This window comes from Petaurus breviceps, unplaced genomic scaffold (assembly GCF_028583685.1).
Source record: "Petaurus breviceps papuanus isolate PSGF00001 unplaced genomic scaffold, PetGlider_PUasm1.0 350, whole genome shotgun sequence".
NCBI classification, from domain to species: Eukaryota; Metazoa; Chordata; class Mammalia; order Diprotodontia; family Petauridae; genus Petaurus; species Petaurus breviceps.
Window position 1 is genome coordinate 1155737 of NW_027186199.1, and position 16246 is coordinate 1171982.

General features: G+C 47.9%; 2 protein-coding genes across 2 annotated transcripts; one reads left to right on the forward strand and one right to left on the reverse strand.

The window, feature by feature from the left end:
• Positions 1-174: 174 nt before the first annotated feature.
• Positions 175-3696, forward strand: SHARPIN (SHANK associated RH domain interactor). The gene is made up of 9 exons (XM_069097044.1): positions 175-438; positions 556-742; positions 963-1079; positions 1268-1409; positions 1567-1657; positions 1783-1951; positions 2073-2191; positions 3099-3227; positions 3351-3696. The coding sequence occupies exons 1-9, from the start codon at positions 247-249 to the stop codon at positions 3435-3437; spliced, it is 1233 nt and encodes a 410-aa protein (XP_068953145.1). The 5' UTR covers positions 175-246; the 3' UTR covers positions 3438-3696.
• Positions 3697-7122: 3426 nt separating this feature from the next.
• CYC1 (cytochrome c1) lies at positions 7123-11902 on the reverse strand. Its single transcript, XM_069097045.1, has 7 exons — positions 11587-11902; positions 9227-9423; positions 8899-9025; positions 8501-8658; positions 8204-8364; positions 7618-7718; positions 7123-7459 (listed from the first exon to the last, which is right to left on the reverse strand). The coding sequence occupies exons 1-7, from the start codon at positions 11875-11877 to the stop codon at positions 7355-7357; spliced, it is 1140 nt and encodes a 379-aa protein (XP_068953146.1). The 5' UTR covers positions 11878-11902; the 3' UTR covers positions 7123-7354.
• Between the last annotated feature and the right edge of the window lie 4344 nt (positions 11903-16246).

The following is a 16246-nucleotide window of genomic DNA, read 5'->3' on the forward strand; positions in this document are numbered from 1 at the left end:
CTGCTCCCCCCCACCCCAACCCCGTTATTGGTATAGTCCTTCTCAAGCTCCTTCGGGCAAAGAGTCGCGACACCGGCTCAGCCCGCCCACCCCCGCGGATTAGTGGTGGAATCCTCCCAGCCCTTCCCCCTGCAGTACTACACCTGGTACAGCCCTGCCCCTTCGGGAGGCTCTGGCCGTTCGCTCCTCCGCCCCCTCCCCTAGGCCGGCGCGCGGCTCGGGCCCCGGCCCGGGCCCGCCGGGGTGATGGCGCCGCCCGCAGGCGGGGGCGAGGAGGCGGAGGGCACATTGCTCGAGGAGGCGGCCGTGCTTGTGGAAGTTCGGGGCCTGGGACCCGGGCCGGGACCTGATGGACTGTGGCGGCTGCAGCTGAGTGCGGAGGCCTCGAGGCCGGGGCACTTCCGTCTGGCGCTACAGGGCGCTGGGAGCCCCCCCGGGGTGAGCGCACCTTGGGGCTAGGAGGGAGAGAGGCCAGGGAGGAGTGGGGGTGGGGAGAAGTAGTTGAGCGAGGACGGGCTTGGGCCCCCGAACTGAGTTGCGTGCTTGCCCCCCCAGGAAGGCTTTCAGTGGCCCCTGGAATCCGTGGCCTGCACCAGCCGTAGTCCCCGTGAGCTGGAGCTCCAGCCACCTAAGGAAGGGCCCGGGCCAGGTGTTCTGACCCTGGGCTTCCGCGATCCTCAAGACGCCGAGCGCTGGAGTGCCCTGCTGGAGAGAGCCCGGGATCCTGCCCTCAGGGGCGCAGGTCAGGGCGTGAGGACGTCGAGGGTGGGGGGTGGGGGGGGACAGCACCCTGGACGGAGTCACCGAAACAGGGAAGTGCTGGGGTGTGAGATCACACTAGATGCCGTCATAGATGACCAGTCACAGGGGATGAATTCATACCGCTGGGCGCTGGGAGCACACATGCAGGGTCAGGAGTTTTGCAAGAAGTTGCTTGTCTTGTCCCATGTCTTCTCTCTCAGCCGTGGCCAGCCCAGCCTCAGCCCCTGCTCCAGTCATTCTGCCCCCCAGTATCTCCACACCACCTCCAGCTTCTGAGGCTGAGTCCCTGTGGAGCCCCCAGGATTTTTCAGAGAAAGGTGAGGTTGAACTGTGCTACATGAGTGGGTCATGGGGGTTTAGGTTGAGGCTGAGGAGGGAAGAAGAGGTGGCTTGGACTCTGAGGAAAGGAGGGCAGGATAGGGCCGAGGGGCTTGGGTGGGAAGATGGTCTGTAGGTAAGCCAAGCATTCTCATATACCCTCCCTCTCCCCACTTGCCCCTGGCAGAGGAGCTGGCAAACCGTTTGACCCAGGCCATTTGTGGGGGAGATGAACAGGGAGCAGCTCAAGCTGCAACTGCCCTGGCTCAGAGGCAAGTGCCTCTTAACATCCTGCTCCAGGAGAGCTGCTTCCCTCCAGGTCCCATCAGGTGAGAGCCTTCTTTCTTTGGCCAACACCAACCCCATCCCAACCAAGGCCTTAGAGAGGGGGATCATTGCCAAACGTCTGGGAGATCCCTGGACAGATCCCCAGGCCACCAAAGTGTCCATCTATCCATTCTTCCATTGATTCATCTGTTGGTCCAGGGTGCAGGTCACAGTGGAGGATGCAGCATCATCGGCTCACATCTCCCTCCGGGTTCATCCTCACAGCACAGTAGCAGCCCTACAAGAACAGGTGAAAGTGGCAGATGTGGGGCCTCTGAGGCCTGGAGGAAGGAAAGGGGGTGGGGGTGGGGAGGTGGTTGTCTTGAATCCCCATAGGCATGAGGGACCTCATGACTTGGGCTGTTTGGAACATAGGTGTTCAAAGAATACGGCTTCCCACCTCGGGTGCAGCGCTGGGTGATAGGTCGTTGTTTGTGTGTGCCCGAAAGGAGCTTGGCCTCCTACGGGGTGCAGAAAGATGGAGACCCCGCCTTCCTCTACCTGCTTTCTGGGCCCCCTGGGCCTCACAGTGCTCGGCCTCCAGGTCAGTGATAACATCAGTAAGGGGGTGGCCAAGCAGGTCCAGGTGTGGGGATCAGTCTGAAGTTGAAGTTATAGGAGACAGGAGTACTCCTTTCTGCCTCATAACCCATTCTTTGATACAGGCCGGGGACTAGAAGCCAGCGAGAAGTCAAATGGGGAGATCAGCTCCCTTCTTGCCCAGCAACCAGGGCTTCCCCAAGCCTCAAGTCCAGCCCCTACCAACCTTTCTGGATGCCAGCAAGTGAGTATATCATGTGAGAATGAATGTCTCCCAGGCTACTGTGAAGAGGAGTGGGGATGGGACTGGGCTGAAAGTCCCAAGAAAGTTGGTTTCCCCATCTGTCAGTAGTTATGACCTCTGTCCTGCCTTATCTCCACCCCATATTCCCAACACCCCACATACCTCTCCCAGGCTTTGGGGAAAGGTATGATGGAAAAATGGACATTGATTCAGTTCACTCTGTAAGCACCTGCTGTGTGCTAGATACAGACTCACAGAGCTGAAAGGTTCCTTACTTAGAGATTATCCCAAATTGTAGAGAAAAGCAGACTTTACAAACACTTGTCATTTTATTCTTATAGCTATCCTGAGAAGTTGGTACTATTAGTATTTCCACTTTATGGATGATGAAACAGAGATAGAGGTTAGGTGACTTGCCCAGGGTCCCAAAGGTAGTTTAGTATCTGAGGCTGGATTTGAACTCGGGTCTTCTGATTCCAGGGCAGCTAGGTTACAAAGTGGTTAGAGGACTGGACTGGCAATCAGGAAGATTTATCTTTATGAGTTCAAATCCAGCCTCAGACACTACCTGTGTGACCCTGGGCAAGTTACTTAAACCTGTTTGCTTCAGTTCCTCATAAGCAAAATGATCTGGAGAAGTAAATGGCAACCCCACATGGGGTCATGAAGAGTCAAATATGACCGAACAATGAAACAACTCCTGATTCCAGAACCGTGCTTTTTTACCCCTACTGTCATCCCCTGCCAGAAGTGGCTCTTAAAACCCAGACTCTTGACACATAGTCTAGTGCAGGGTTCTTTTCACTGCCGCACAGGAGGGCTGTTATAAAGTACCTGACATACTAAGTCTCAGAGCTTGAGGAAAGGTGGTTGAATGATTTACCCCTGTACTTATCTGTCCTCCCAGGTCGGCTGGTCCTGCCCTTCCTGCACCTTCATCAATGTTCCTGGGCGACCAGGGTGCGAGATGTGCAGCACCGAACAACCAGCTTTTCGAAGCCCCCAGCCAGAGGCTTCTGCTCAACAGCCCCCAAAGGTAAGGGCAGGGAAAGTGTTGAGGTTCAGTCATTAATTCATGAATTCATTGAACATTATTAAGTCTTGTATGCAGTGCACTGTGCTAAGGACCAGAATTGACCTCTACTTGTTTCCTCCTCAGATTACAAGGCGGGGAGAGGATGTGACCATTCCTCCCAGCATCGGGTCCCTAGATGCCTTCCTTCACCTGTCCAGTGAATTTTCCTGACCCATTAAGGTCAAACTGACTGACTGGGACTAAGTTATAGGATCAAAGGAAGTCTGAGAGTGACTTACCCACTTAAGCCAGGATGGAAATTGGACTATAATAATAAAAATAAGCCATCACATTTGGAGAAGACTGTGTAAAAGCACTTTTGCATCCATTATTCAAGCTACGCTCCTATGATTGAGACCTCTCCCCCAAACACACTGGGAAGCAATCAGTTCAGTTCAGCAAACATATTAAACATCTGCTGTGTTTATCACCTCCTGTGGTCATCACCTCCACATGTCTATAGAGGATCCCTGCCCTTTAAAGAACTCAATAGGGTAAGAAGGGGATAAGAATAGAGAACTGTAATAAACATTACCTGAGTTCATTAGAGATGAAAATCAAGGTGTTCTCTGAAGTCTGAAGAGTTAGGAGTAAATTTTTTTTTTTTGAGGGGGGATTCCAGGGAATTCCTGGAAGAGTAGAGACTTGGGATTTAAAAGATAGGTAAAAATTCACGATATTTGTGGGATAGCAAAAGCCTAGAGATGGGAATAAGACTAGAAAGGTTGGACATGGGATAACCAAGTTGTGAGGGGCATTGAATGCCAGGATATGAAATTTAAATTTCATTCAGGAGGCTCTTGTAGAGGTGGTAGCTAGTGGAGTTTGCAGGACTGACGTGATAAGCTCTTTACATAAGGAAGATTCACTTGGCAGCATTGGTGTAGAGTGGAGTTGGTGAGACAAGGTTAGGCAGGTAATGAAAGCCCAGGCCACTGTGGTGACAGCGGAAGTGATGGAGCCCATAGGTGTGAGATGTTGAGAAGGTAAAACTGATAGGACTTGGCAACTGGTTAGATATGAAGGGGTGAAGAAAAGAGATAACTAAGGTGACATAAGAAACTGGATGAATAAAACATGTTTTCATAGTGGGGAAAAATAAATCTAGTCTTGGAGATGTTCGAATTTGAGGTTCTGGTGGGACATACTGGCCAAATGGAGTTAAGTGACTTGCCCAGGGTTATGTAGCTAGTGTTTGTGGACAGATTTGAACTCAGGTGGTCCTGACTCCATGCCCTGCATTCTCTTTACCACTTAGCCTTATCATCTTATATATAGAAATGATTAAAATTGCTGGAGTGCAGAAAGAGATATGGAAAGATAACTGGGGAATGATCACTTTAAAGAATCTCAGTCAGAGGACAAACAGTGGACTGGCTATGGAGAACACTATGGTCAGCTTTGTAAAATGATGCAGGAGTCAAGGAGAATGAGGTCAAAGGCCTTTGGATTAAGTAATTGGAAGTCACTGGCAACCTTTGAGAGAGTAGTTTCAGATAAGAAAAGTCAGATAAGAGGTTGAAGAGAGGGAATGGTAAGGAAATAGAACTCTATCAGGTATTACCAAGGATTTCCTTAGAGGCAGCTAGGTGGTACAGTGGATAGAGTGCTGGCCTTGGACTTGGGAAGATCAAATGTCTGCCTCAGCATCTCCAACTGTAAAATGGGACTGACAGTACCTACCTCCCAGGGTAGTTTGACAGTTATTTTCACATATATTAGGCTTTAAAAATGGAAGAAGAGTGTAAGTGTAAAGGCCTTTTTTGGTAAGAGGTGTTTGCAGGAGCCAATAGAAAGAGAAAATGAAGATGCATGAAGAAAGGGGATAGTGGAAAGAAGTTCTGGAGGAGTCAGAAGGGTGAGGATAGAGGGAATGGCTTTAGTAAGAAGGGATAACCATGAAAATCAAGGAACTAAGAGGAAAAGGGAGGAAGGGGTTGTGAAAATATGTGGAGGTTCTTGTATATCTTTAATAAAACCTGTGTGGGTCATCGGGGTCTAAGGGATTGGTTCTTAGGAGACAGGCCCTGTAACTTGCACATCCCTCCTCCCCTTAGTTCATGCATTCCACAACCATACCTGTATACAAGGCACTGACATCCTCCCAAGGACCTCAGGACCTCATGACATAGTATGAAGGGAACGAATACGTATACACACACACACACATGAAAGAGCAAGATACCAGATACCAAGGAGAGGTAATAACGCTCTATGAGGAACTTGAGGGAGATAATTTTCACTGAAAGTGGTGGGGGCTGGGAGGGAGAGAGAGCTAGAAGAAAGGTGTCCTAAGTTCTACAGAGAGAAACATGCCATGGGCCTGGAATGCAGGCATTTCAGCATTTGGGAGAGGGGTTAGACAGTCCATTCCAGGCATCTGGGGGAGAGGAGAACAAGAAGGGACTATAAACATTTGTTATCACAGCTTACCTCAAATACAGTATGTAAACAGCAATAGCAAGATAAAGCTGGAAAGATAGATTAGAGCCTGGTTATAGAAGGCTTTGCATGCTGGGACACATTAGTTGTTTTTTACTCAGTGGAGGAACACTGAAGGTTTCTGCGTGGAAGGATGATATGATGAGAACTCAAGTGTCTGAGGAAGGGAAGGTTACTCAGTAGTGAGAAGGTTAAAGAAGGCTGATGACTGAGACCAGGGCAGTGGCATTAGGAAAAGGGACAGATAGCAGCTCCTGGAGGTAGAGTCAAGAGGACTTTTTTTTTGGAGGGCAGTTGGGGTTAAGTGACTTGCCCAAGGTCACACAGCTGTTTTTTTTTTTTTTAAGTGTCTAAGGCCACATTTGAACTCAGGTCCTCCTGACTCCAGGGCCGGTGCTCTAATCACTGTGCCACCTATCCGCCCCAAGTCAGCAGGATTTTGAAATAATGGGAGCAGGAGGCTAGGAAGGTCAGCAGTTGAGGGAATTGAAGATTACAGGATGTGAACCTGTGGGTCTAGAAGTATCATTAGTTGCTAATAAAAAGTCCCATTCTTGAAATTACTAATCCCTTTCAGGTGAATTTTAAGGGGAAGAACTGGGGGAAACTGGAGTAATGTTAACTGCACTGGAGATGAAAAAATTCCTTAGTCTTCCCCACTCTCCCTGCCTTGTCTGGGATAATTTAGGAGGAGACAATCCCCAAAGGGTATGGATGTGTGCATGTGGAAATATTTCTTTTTGTACCACCTTCTGATACTGCCCTTGGTATATTTATTGGGGGAGTGAGGGGGAGAGGGATAGGAGGGAGTAAGACAAAAGGATAGGCAAAACTCCACCTGATCCTGGGGCACCCAAACCTAGAGCTCAATGAGGACCTCTTTTTGTTCAAATTACAGGAAACATGAACCTGTCCTGTTCTCCTTCATCCCTAGTAAATACCATCCTCAAGGGTGGCAGAAAGGAAGGAGGGATTTTAAGGGCTTCTTCATAAGGTGGGACAACAGGGAAAGTGCCTCAGGGAACATAAGGAAGTTCCAGTTTATCACAATGCCTTTCCCCACAAACCCAAACATTTCCTTCTCCATGGCAGTCTTGGTTCCCACTTCTGGTGCTTTCTAGCAATGTGACCATGAGCAAATCAACAGCTTTGGGCCTCTAAAAATGGAGAGATTGGTAACTGATCCTACTTGGTCCCTCCCTCTGCATCAAGTCCCAGTACTAAAGGGTGAGAGGTTAGTTCCTGTCCTAAACCCTAACTTACAAATATTTAAACTGCTTCAAAGGAGCATAGGTATATCCTGTTCCTCATTCCTGAGGGCACCTAAAACCTATTAACACCCAGTTGTCTGAAGAGCTAACTCCAAGCCTTGACCTGGCCCTGGTTCAGTTTCCTCATTTAGCCATTCAAACAGTCACATTGAGAAACTTAATTTATTTCTGGTGGAGGGAGGAGGGGACTGGCAGTGCTGGTGGGACAAAGCCAGTTCTTCTGCCCCACCCCCACCCTTGCCCATCCAAGAGGAGTGATCAGACTGGGCTGGACCTGATGGCCAGACTGACCATGCCTGTAGGATGAGATGTGCCAGGTTGGGCTGAAGTGAATCAGGCCCAACAGTGGAGGAAGATGTCCACATGAAGGCGTGATCACTTAGGGGGCCGGTACGCCAGCTTCCGACTCTTTAGCACTGACCACTTGTGCCTTTTCATGGCGTAGGTGAGCGGGATCAGCAAAGCAAACATTAGCAGCATCTGGAGAAGAAGACCTCAAAGGGCTCAGGGAGGAAGTCCCTTCCTTTCCTCCCTTGGCAGAATGAGAGTTTCTTGCCCCAACACCCCACCCTTCCCTTTCTCCTCCTTGTCCCCTAAACCTCCTTCCCCCAACCCCGCCTCTTCCAGGCCTTTATCACCTTGAGCCCCATGAGTTTTCGATGATCATGCTCTGGTTCAGATGCCCAACGCAGGAAGGTACACACATCCTTTGCTACCTGTGACATAGTGGCTGGTGTACCTATGGGGACCAAAATAGTTAACTTGATGAAGGCAAAGCACTACCAACAGGATCTGCTACTGAAGGGACTGGGCTCAGAGCAATCGGAGCATGGGGACAGGTCCCCATGGTAAGATGATGGGGTGACAGGATTTTGAGGGTCAGGTAAAGCCTCTTGCAAGGGCCCTGAGCTTCCACTTCAGCCCTGATAACAGAATATAGGGAGAGAAAGGGAAGGATCATAAGAGTTCAGAGCTAGCAGACGCCTTAGAATACATAGCCCAACCCCTTCCTTTTTTTTACATGAGCAAATGGGCTTAGAAGTAAATGGGTAAGGGAATTGCCCAAGGTTACACAGCTAGTAAGTAATTAAGGTATGGGAGAAAAGGACTAGGGCTCGTGAGGAATGGGAAGAAGTAAGGCACAGGGAACAGTCTAGGAATAGGACATAGTGGGTATGGGAAAGGAACAGAAGATATGGAGGATGGGGTTGTTATGAAGCTCACCATCGTCATACTCAAGGACCTCATCGTAGATAGGAGGAGCCATGGCAATGGCCTGACCAGGGAAGTAGGCATTGAAGTAAAGGCCCTCTCGAAGAGAGACTCCAGCAGGTGGGTCACAGTATCCCGTGAGCAGGGAAAAGACATAATCCTCACCACCGTGCCTAGTCCAGGAGACAGTAGTAAATACTAACTACATCTTCCCAAACCCATGCCCAGGCCTCTGCCTCAATCACTGGGGTCCTTTAAGTCCAGGACCTAGCTCAGCTCCCAATACTGGTAAAAAAAAGGTTGTAGTACCTGGCTCGGATGATGTAGCTGAGGTCGGGGGGTAGTGCCCCATTGTTGGCAGCCCGAGCAGCCTCAGGGTTAGGGTAGGGCTTGGGGAAATAGTCAGAAAGCTTCCCTGGCCTCATGAACATCTCTCCATCTTCATTGGGGCCATCCTGAACCTCTATCTAGAATCCAGACAGCCCCTAAGTCACCAGATTATTTAGATACAGACTATCCCCAGGCACCCAACTGCCCTTTTCTAAATTCCCCAAAGACTCCCTGGCAACAGCCCAGGCATAGACCCTCTTTCCTATACATCCCATTCAAAGACACCCCCTCCCCCCCCAGGCCTTTTCTGTCCTGTAGATCAGTCTCAGTCTCTCAGGACCTGGACCTCTGCTCTGATACAGTCACATCTTCCTTACCTCCTCAGCCAAGGCCTTGGCTTCTGATTCAGTGTAGCACACACCCACCAAATGTCGATAAGCCAAGTAGTCCATGCTGTGGCAGGAAGAGCATACCTGCTTATACACTTGGAAACCCCGGCGAATGCTGAAGTGGAAGAGACAGAGAACTCAGGGAAGCTTCAAGTAACCCTCCACTACAAATGCATACACCCTCCCCTACACACACACCCCCTCTAGGGTAACCAGCTCACTGTCCCCCATTATACCACCCCCACCCCACCCCACCAAAAAGTTCCACCCACTAACTTAAATTCAACAGGTTTCAACAGCAAAATCCCAGCCCTACCTGCCATGGTCCAAGGAGGAGAGGTAGCCTCGGTGAGACCAGGGGTAGCTTGGTGGGTGCAGCTCTAGGTCACTGGCACCTACAGCAGTGTGCAAGGCCACAGCAAGCCCTGCACCTCCCGCAGCCAGCATGCCCAGGGCTGACAGCACCACCTTCCGGCCCCTCGAGAGGTTTGAGAATGATGACATTGTGGCAGCCTGCAAGGTACCCACTCAGCTCAGTGCTCTTATCATTCCCAGAAGTCTATAAGGCCCAGATTAGTTTATAGCCCACCTCCACTATCCTGCTTATCAAAAAGCCCACACCCCCAAAGAACAGGTATTTATATATAGCCAGATGAACTTCTGACTTCCCCCTCACCCCTCCCACCCCTGGTTTCCCAAAGGAAGAATAGTGGGGAAAAATCAGGTCTAGTTTCTAGTCTAGACTTAGCCATTGACTCACTGTAACTATATACTAAGCAAGTCCATTCATTAACTGCTCTGGTCCTCAGTTATCTTACCAGTAAAAAATGATCCCTAAAGTTGCTTTTTCTAGCTCTAAATCCTAGAACATTCATATATGGTTGAGGTACTTTCCAGGTGTAAGACTTATTTTACCTATTCTAACTGGGGGAAGGGGAAAACCATCTTCAGCAAGGCTAGGGCTCCATTCTTGTCCCCTCAGAAACAAAAAAGGTGACTATCCCCCATCTTTTTCTTCCAATCCAAGGTAGAGATCAGCCCCCAGATTCACCCAACCCTGCCCTAGACAGAGAATGAATTTTAAGAGGAGGTTTAGAGAATGAAGGGGGACATGGGGAAGGAGAGATTCAGATGGGTCTCTTAGTTAAGGGCTCAAGGTCAAAGGTAGCCAGACCAGAACACAATGAGGTCATGCCCAGATACCACAAGTGGGGAGGAGCGCCATGTAGCGTACAGGTGTACAAACACTTCCATGCCCCTGTGAGCAGGATACTTAGGAGGACAACCCAGCCAGGGCCCTTCTGTTTCTAGGACAGGCTTGGAGATCTACCTTGTTTTTAAAGGATCATACAAATCCTGCTTTAAAGGACCACACAAATCTTACTGCCCATCAAGAAGCTACACCTCACTGAAGGTCCAACCTCTCTTCTTCCTGCTGCAACACACTTCCCTGCTCTCCACACTAAGCCAGCAGGGATGAAAGACAACAGGCCTCCCTCTCTTGGAATGCAGACCTTCAGACAGCTTCTCCCACTTCCAGATCATAGGAGCTCCAGGCCAAGGTCCCTGACATGGGGGCTGCCAAGGGTGGAGGAATCCAGGATGGAATGAGGAAAGAGAGGGGACCTCGCAATCCCTAAATGTTGAGTGGAGCAGGGTAGGCAGCCACAGGCCCCAGGAACCCGCAAGCAAACCAACCCAAGGCCAACAGTCTCCTTCCAGACAGTCAGATGGCTAGCTCTGGGGGCTGACTAGAGGCTGGAGCTTCAGGTCAGAGCCAGGACCTAGACCTGCACGGAGGGCAGACCAGCACAGGTCAGACTGATGGTGTTGGGGAAGCATTCTCTCTGGGGTGTGATCTCACCTTTTCCCATTACCATCCCTCTCCCAATTCCTAGAGAGGAAGCCTTGCCCAGGGCTGGAGATAGTGACAAGTGCTTACCCCTCCCTCCTGGGCACTTTGTGTCGGCTTCCCTCCCTAGCCCACAGTCCAGGGCCAAGGTCACCTCAGGCTCCATGCCAAGGGTAGAGGGGCCCAGGAGGCTGAGCCCAAGCTGAGCGGCTCCGTGGCCCCAAAATAACCTAGGACGGGGTCACACAGACTCAGCGTGGACAGAAAGAGGTCACGCATGGAAAGCCTAGGCCAAAGGGTGGGCCTGCCCTAAGCTTGACTCGTACGTGACCTCTGGGACAGGGGCATGGGGACGTTAAAAGTGAGGTTAAGGCAGGCAGGGGACCCCGGGGAGGAAAGGCAGGATGGGGTGGGGGCCCCCCGGCGGTTGGGAGGGAGGGAGATGATAGCGGTTCGGGGAAGGGGGCAGCTGAGGCAGGGGCTGTGACTCTTGACATGGTCCAGGACTAGAAGCATCCATGTAGCAATGGATCGGGCCGGCGCTGCAAGACGGGGACCCCGGGCCAGGGGCCGGGCTCCACAGCAGAGACAGGCTGCCTGGCCCGGTCCCGGCTGCAGGGCGGAGAGCGGGGTCACGGTGCCAGGCTCGGCCCGAGCTGCAGCACAGGCACCCCGGAGCCGCGCCGGAGCCGCTCCGCGAGCCCGACGGGCCGGTGCGGGGCCAGGCCGCGCGCCCGGCGCCGTGACCTTCAGGCGGCCGCGCCGGGACTGTGCGGCTGGGCGCCTGGAGGGGGCGAGGAGGGAAGGGGGCGGTGCGCGCTCACCTGAGGCAGCCGCAGCACGAGAGTGCCGGGCCTAGCACCGCCCAGCAGGACCCGGCCGTGGGCGCGCCGAAGCCCCAGAACGGACAAGCGCCCCACAGCCCCGGACGCCGCCATATCGGGCCTCCTCAACAACGCCGCCACCGCCGTCCCGTGAGCCAGCGCGGCCAATGCCAAGGAAGGCAAGCGTCGCGAGAGCAGAGCTTCCGAGCTAGGGCCGCCGCAACGGGGCGGGGCTTCAATGAGCCGGACCCGGGCCAGACCGCCCAACCCCAGCGCCACTGTGCAAGGCATGGTAGCGGTGGGGGCGGGGAATCAGGGTCCTGAAGAAGTGCGCCTGCGCAAGGAATAAGGCCTCAAAGGTTGTGCAAGGTGAATAGAACGTAGAGCACAGCTACCGCCAGAGGGAGATGCAGGAGGTAGTGCCGCCCACGCTCTGTTTCCATGGAAATATAGGGATGGTGAATGGACCCCCTTCTGTTGTCATAGGAACGGACATCCTTTTCCCAGCCTATGGGAATGTGGTAGCTCCTGCCTTCCTCAGACCTCAGATATAAAATAAAGATGAGAGAACAAGAGGGCCCCTGGAGGACATCTAGTCCAGTCCATACCTAAGCACTAATTGCCTCTCCAGCATCCTCAAGGAATGAACAGAAAATAATAGAAAACATTTCTATAGTCAGAAAATCTAAATCTTGTCTTTGATGCTTGCTATCTGTGTGACTATGAACAAGTCTTTTAACTTCCCTGGGCCTCAGTTTTCACATCTATAATACGAGGGGGCTGGACTAGTGGGTTCCTTCCCTCTCTAAATCTATGATCCTGTATTCTTCCCTCTCCACTGACACAGTCATTACCATAGTTCATATGTTTATCACCTCTCACCTGGACACCTATTGTAATAGTCTCCTATTTGGTCTCTCAGATTCAATCCACTTCTCATCTCAATCCATCCTTCATATAGATGCCAAAATAATTTTACTGAAGTGAAGATCTGATCACATCATCTCCCTATCCATTATTTCTAGGATCAAATATGAACTCTGTTTGACATTTAAGCATTTTCACAGATTAAATGCTCATGAGTAGGCTGAGTCAATATAATAAAAATGACAATTCTACCTAAATTAATTTACTTATTCAGTACCATACCAATCAAACTAGCAAAAAAAATTGTTTTATAGAGCTTGAAAAAATAATAAATTCTTCTGTAAGAACAAAAGGTCAAGAATATCAAGGGAATCCATTCAAAAAATGTAAAGGAAGGTGGCCTAGCAGTACCAGATCTCATCCAAGCAATCTGGTACTGGCTAACAGAGTAGTGGATCAGTAGAACAGATTAAGTCCACAATACACAGTATAAATGACCATAGTAATCTAGTGTTTGACAAACCCAGAGATCCCCACTTTTGGGACAAGAACTCACCATTTAATAAAAATTGCGGATAAAGGGGCGGCCAGGTAGCACAGCAAGTAAGAGCACTGGCTCCAGTGTTGAGAAGACCTGGAGATCGAATCCCGGGCTCAGACACTTAGCACCCACCCAGAAACACCTGGCCGTGTAACCTTGAGCAAGTTACTTAACCCCAATTGCTTAGGGGCAGCCAGGTGGCTCAGAGAGTAAGAGTACCGGCTCCAGTGTTGGGACGACCTGGAGATCGAATCCTGGGCTCAGACACTCAGCACCACACCCAGAAATAACTGGCCGTGTAACCTTGAGCAAGTTACTTAACCCCGATTGCTTAAAAAAAAAAAATTGCTGATAAAAGGGGAGTGTAGTTGCTGTATACCAAAATAAGATCAAAACAGGAACATTATTTAGACATAAAGGGTGATATTATAAGCAAATTAGGGGAGCATGAAATAGTTTACCTGTAAGATCTATGGATAAGGGAAGAATCTGTGACCAAATGAAATAGAGAGCATTATGGGATACAAAATGGATAATTTTGATTACATTAAATTAAAAAGGTTTTGCATAAACGAAACCAATACAGCCAAGATTAGAAGGGAAGCAGGAAACTAAGGCAAAAATGTACAGCAAGTTTCTCTGATAAAGGCCTCAAGTCTCAACTATCTAGAGAACTGAGTCAAATTTATAAGAATGTGAGTCATTCCCTGATTGATAAATGGTCAAAATATATGAACAAAATTTTCAGAAGAAATCAAAGCTATTGATAGTAATATTTTTAAAATGCTCTAAATCACTATTGATTAGAGAAATGCAAATTGTGATACCACCTCATACTCATCAGATTAGCTAATGTGACAGAAAGAGAAAATGGCAAATGTTGAGGGAATGTGGAAAAAATTGGACCGCTAATGAATTGTTGGTGGAGTTGTGAACTGATTCAGTCATTCTGGAGACTAATTTGGAACTATGCCCAAAGGAAACAGTGCATACCTTTTGTCCCAGCAATGTCACTATGAGGTCTATATCCCAAAGACATCAAAGTAAGAAGAAAAGTAAAAGGACCTATATGTGCAAAAACATTTATAGCAGCTTTTTTTGTAGTGACAAAGATTTGGAAATTGAGAGGATGCCCACCAATTGGAGAATAGCTGAATAAGTTGTGGTATATGATTGTGATGGAATACTATTGTTCTATAAGAAATGATAAGCTGGATGCTTTCAGAAAAACCTGAAAAGACATGTGAACTGATGAAGTGAAGTGAGCAGAACCAGAACACTGTACACAGTAATAGCAATACTGTACAATGATCAGCTGTGAATGACTTAGCTATTCCCAGCACTACAAAGATCTAAGACAATTGTCTTGGAGGTCTGAAGGACCTAGGATGAAAAATGCTATCCATCTACAGAGAAAGAACTAATAGAATCTGAATGCAGATCGAAGCATGCTGTTTGGTTTTTTTTACTTTACTTCTTTCTTTCGTCTGTATTTTCTTTCATGACATGACCAATGTGGAAATTTTGTATGACTGTAACATGTATAACTTATATCAAATTGCTTGCTTTCTCGGTGACGAGAGAGGAAAGAGGAGGAGGAAGAGAATTTGAAATTCAAATTTTTTAAATGTTAAAAATTGTTTTTATATGTAATTGGAGAAAAATAAAATATGAAATATATATATATATATATATATATATATATATTGCTTTTTGGAGGGCAATTGGGGTTAAGTGACTTGCCCAAGGTCACAGGCTAGTTTTTTGTGTTAATTGTCTGAGGCTGCATTTGAACTCAGGTCCGCCTGACTCCAAGGCCGGTGCTCTATTCACTGTGCCACCTAGCCACCCCAATAAATACATTTTTTTAAGAAGGAAAAAAGAGGGGGCGGCCAGGTAGCACAGCGAGTAAGAGCACCGGCTCCAGTGTTGAGAAGACCTGGAGATCGAATCCCGGGCTCAGACACTTAGCACCCACCCAGAAACACCTGGCCGTGTAACCTTGAGCAAGTTACTTAACCCCAATTGCTTAGGGGCGGCCAGGTAGCACAGCGAGTAAGAGCACCGGCTCCAGTGTTAGGACGACCTGGAGATCGAATCCTGGGCTCAGACACTCAGCACCACACCCAGAAATAACTGGCCGTGTAACCTTGAGCAAGTTACTTAACCCTGATTGCTTAACAAAAAAAAAAAAAAGATTATACAATATGATCAGGTTGGATTCATACCAGGAATGAAACATTGGTTCAATATAGAGAAACATCATAAACATAATAGATCACATTAATAATAAGCCAATAAAAATACATGATTATTTCAATAGATACTGAAAAGTTTTTGGACAAAATTCAATGCATATTTCTACTAAAATTCTAAAAAGCGTATGAATATATGAACCTTTCTAAAATCAAGGACCAACATTTCTGTATAATAACAATGAAACCCAAAAAGAGCTAAGAAAGAAAAATTAGATTCAAAATCACTACAGAATGTATAAAATATTTGGGAGTCTATCTACCATGACAAAGATAGGAACTATATTAATACAATGATAAAGCACTCCTTATAGAAATAAAGACATACCTAAAATAATTGGAGAAATTATGAGCCATTGCTCATTATTAGGCTGTGTCAATATAGTAAAAGTAACAATGCTATTTAAATTAATTTGTTATCCAGTGTCATATAAACCAGACTACTGAGGCATTATTTTATAGAGATAGAACAAATAATTAAACTCATCCAGAATTTTTAAAAAGGTAAAATTTTCAAGGGAAATAATAGAAAAAAGGAGTTCTATACTAGATCTCAAACTGCACTACAAAGTGGTAATGGTTAAAAAATAGAGAAGTTGATCAGTACAACAGTTTATAGAACATACAGAAGTAAACGAATGTAGTATAAGATGGATGTGTTTGATAACTTTAATATATACATATAGAAATATCTAATATATGTATATATGTGTACATATATTTCTATATATAGAGAGAGACATATACATATATTTCCACATGCATATATATAGACATATTCTATACACACATACCATGTGTCACATATAGATATTTGATCTGGGATATAACTGATGGTATGCTAGAACTGGTTCACACTTGTTCACACTAGGGCAGATTGTTAAAGTTTCAGGAATTTTGTGATCTGGTAGCAACCAACCAGTGTACAATTCACTTAGCTCCTGGACTGGTAATGTTAATGTGTTGGTGTCAACCCCATCAGAGTGTATTTTTAATA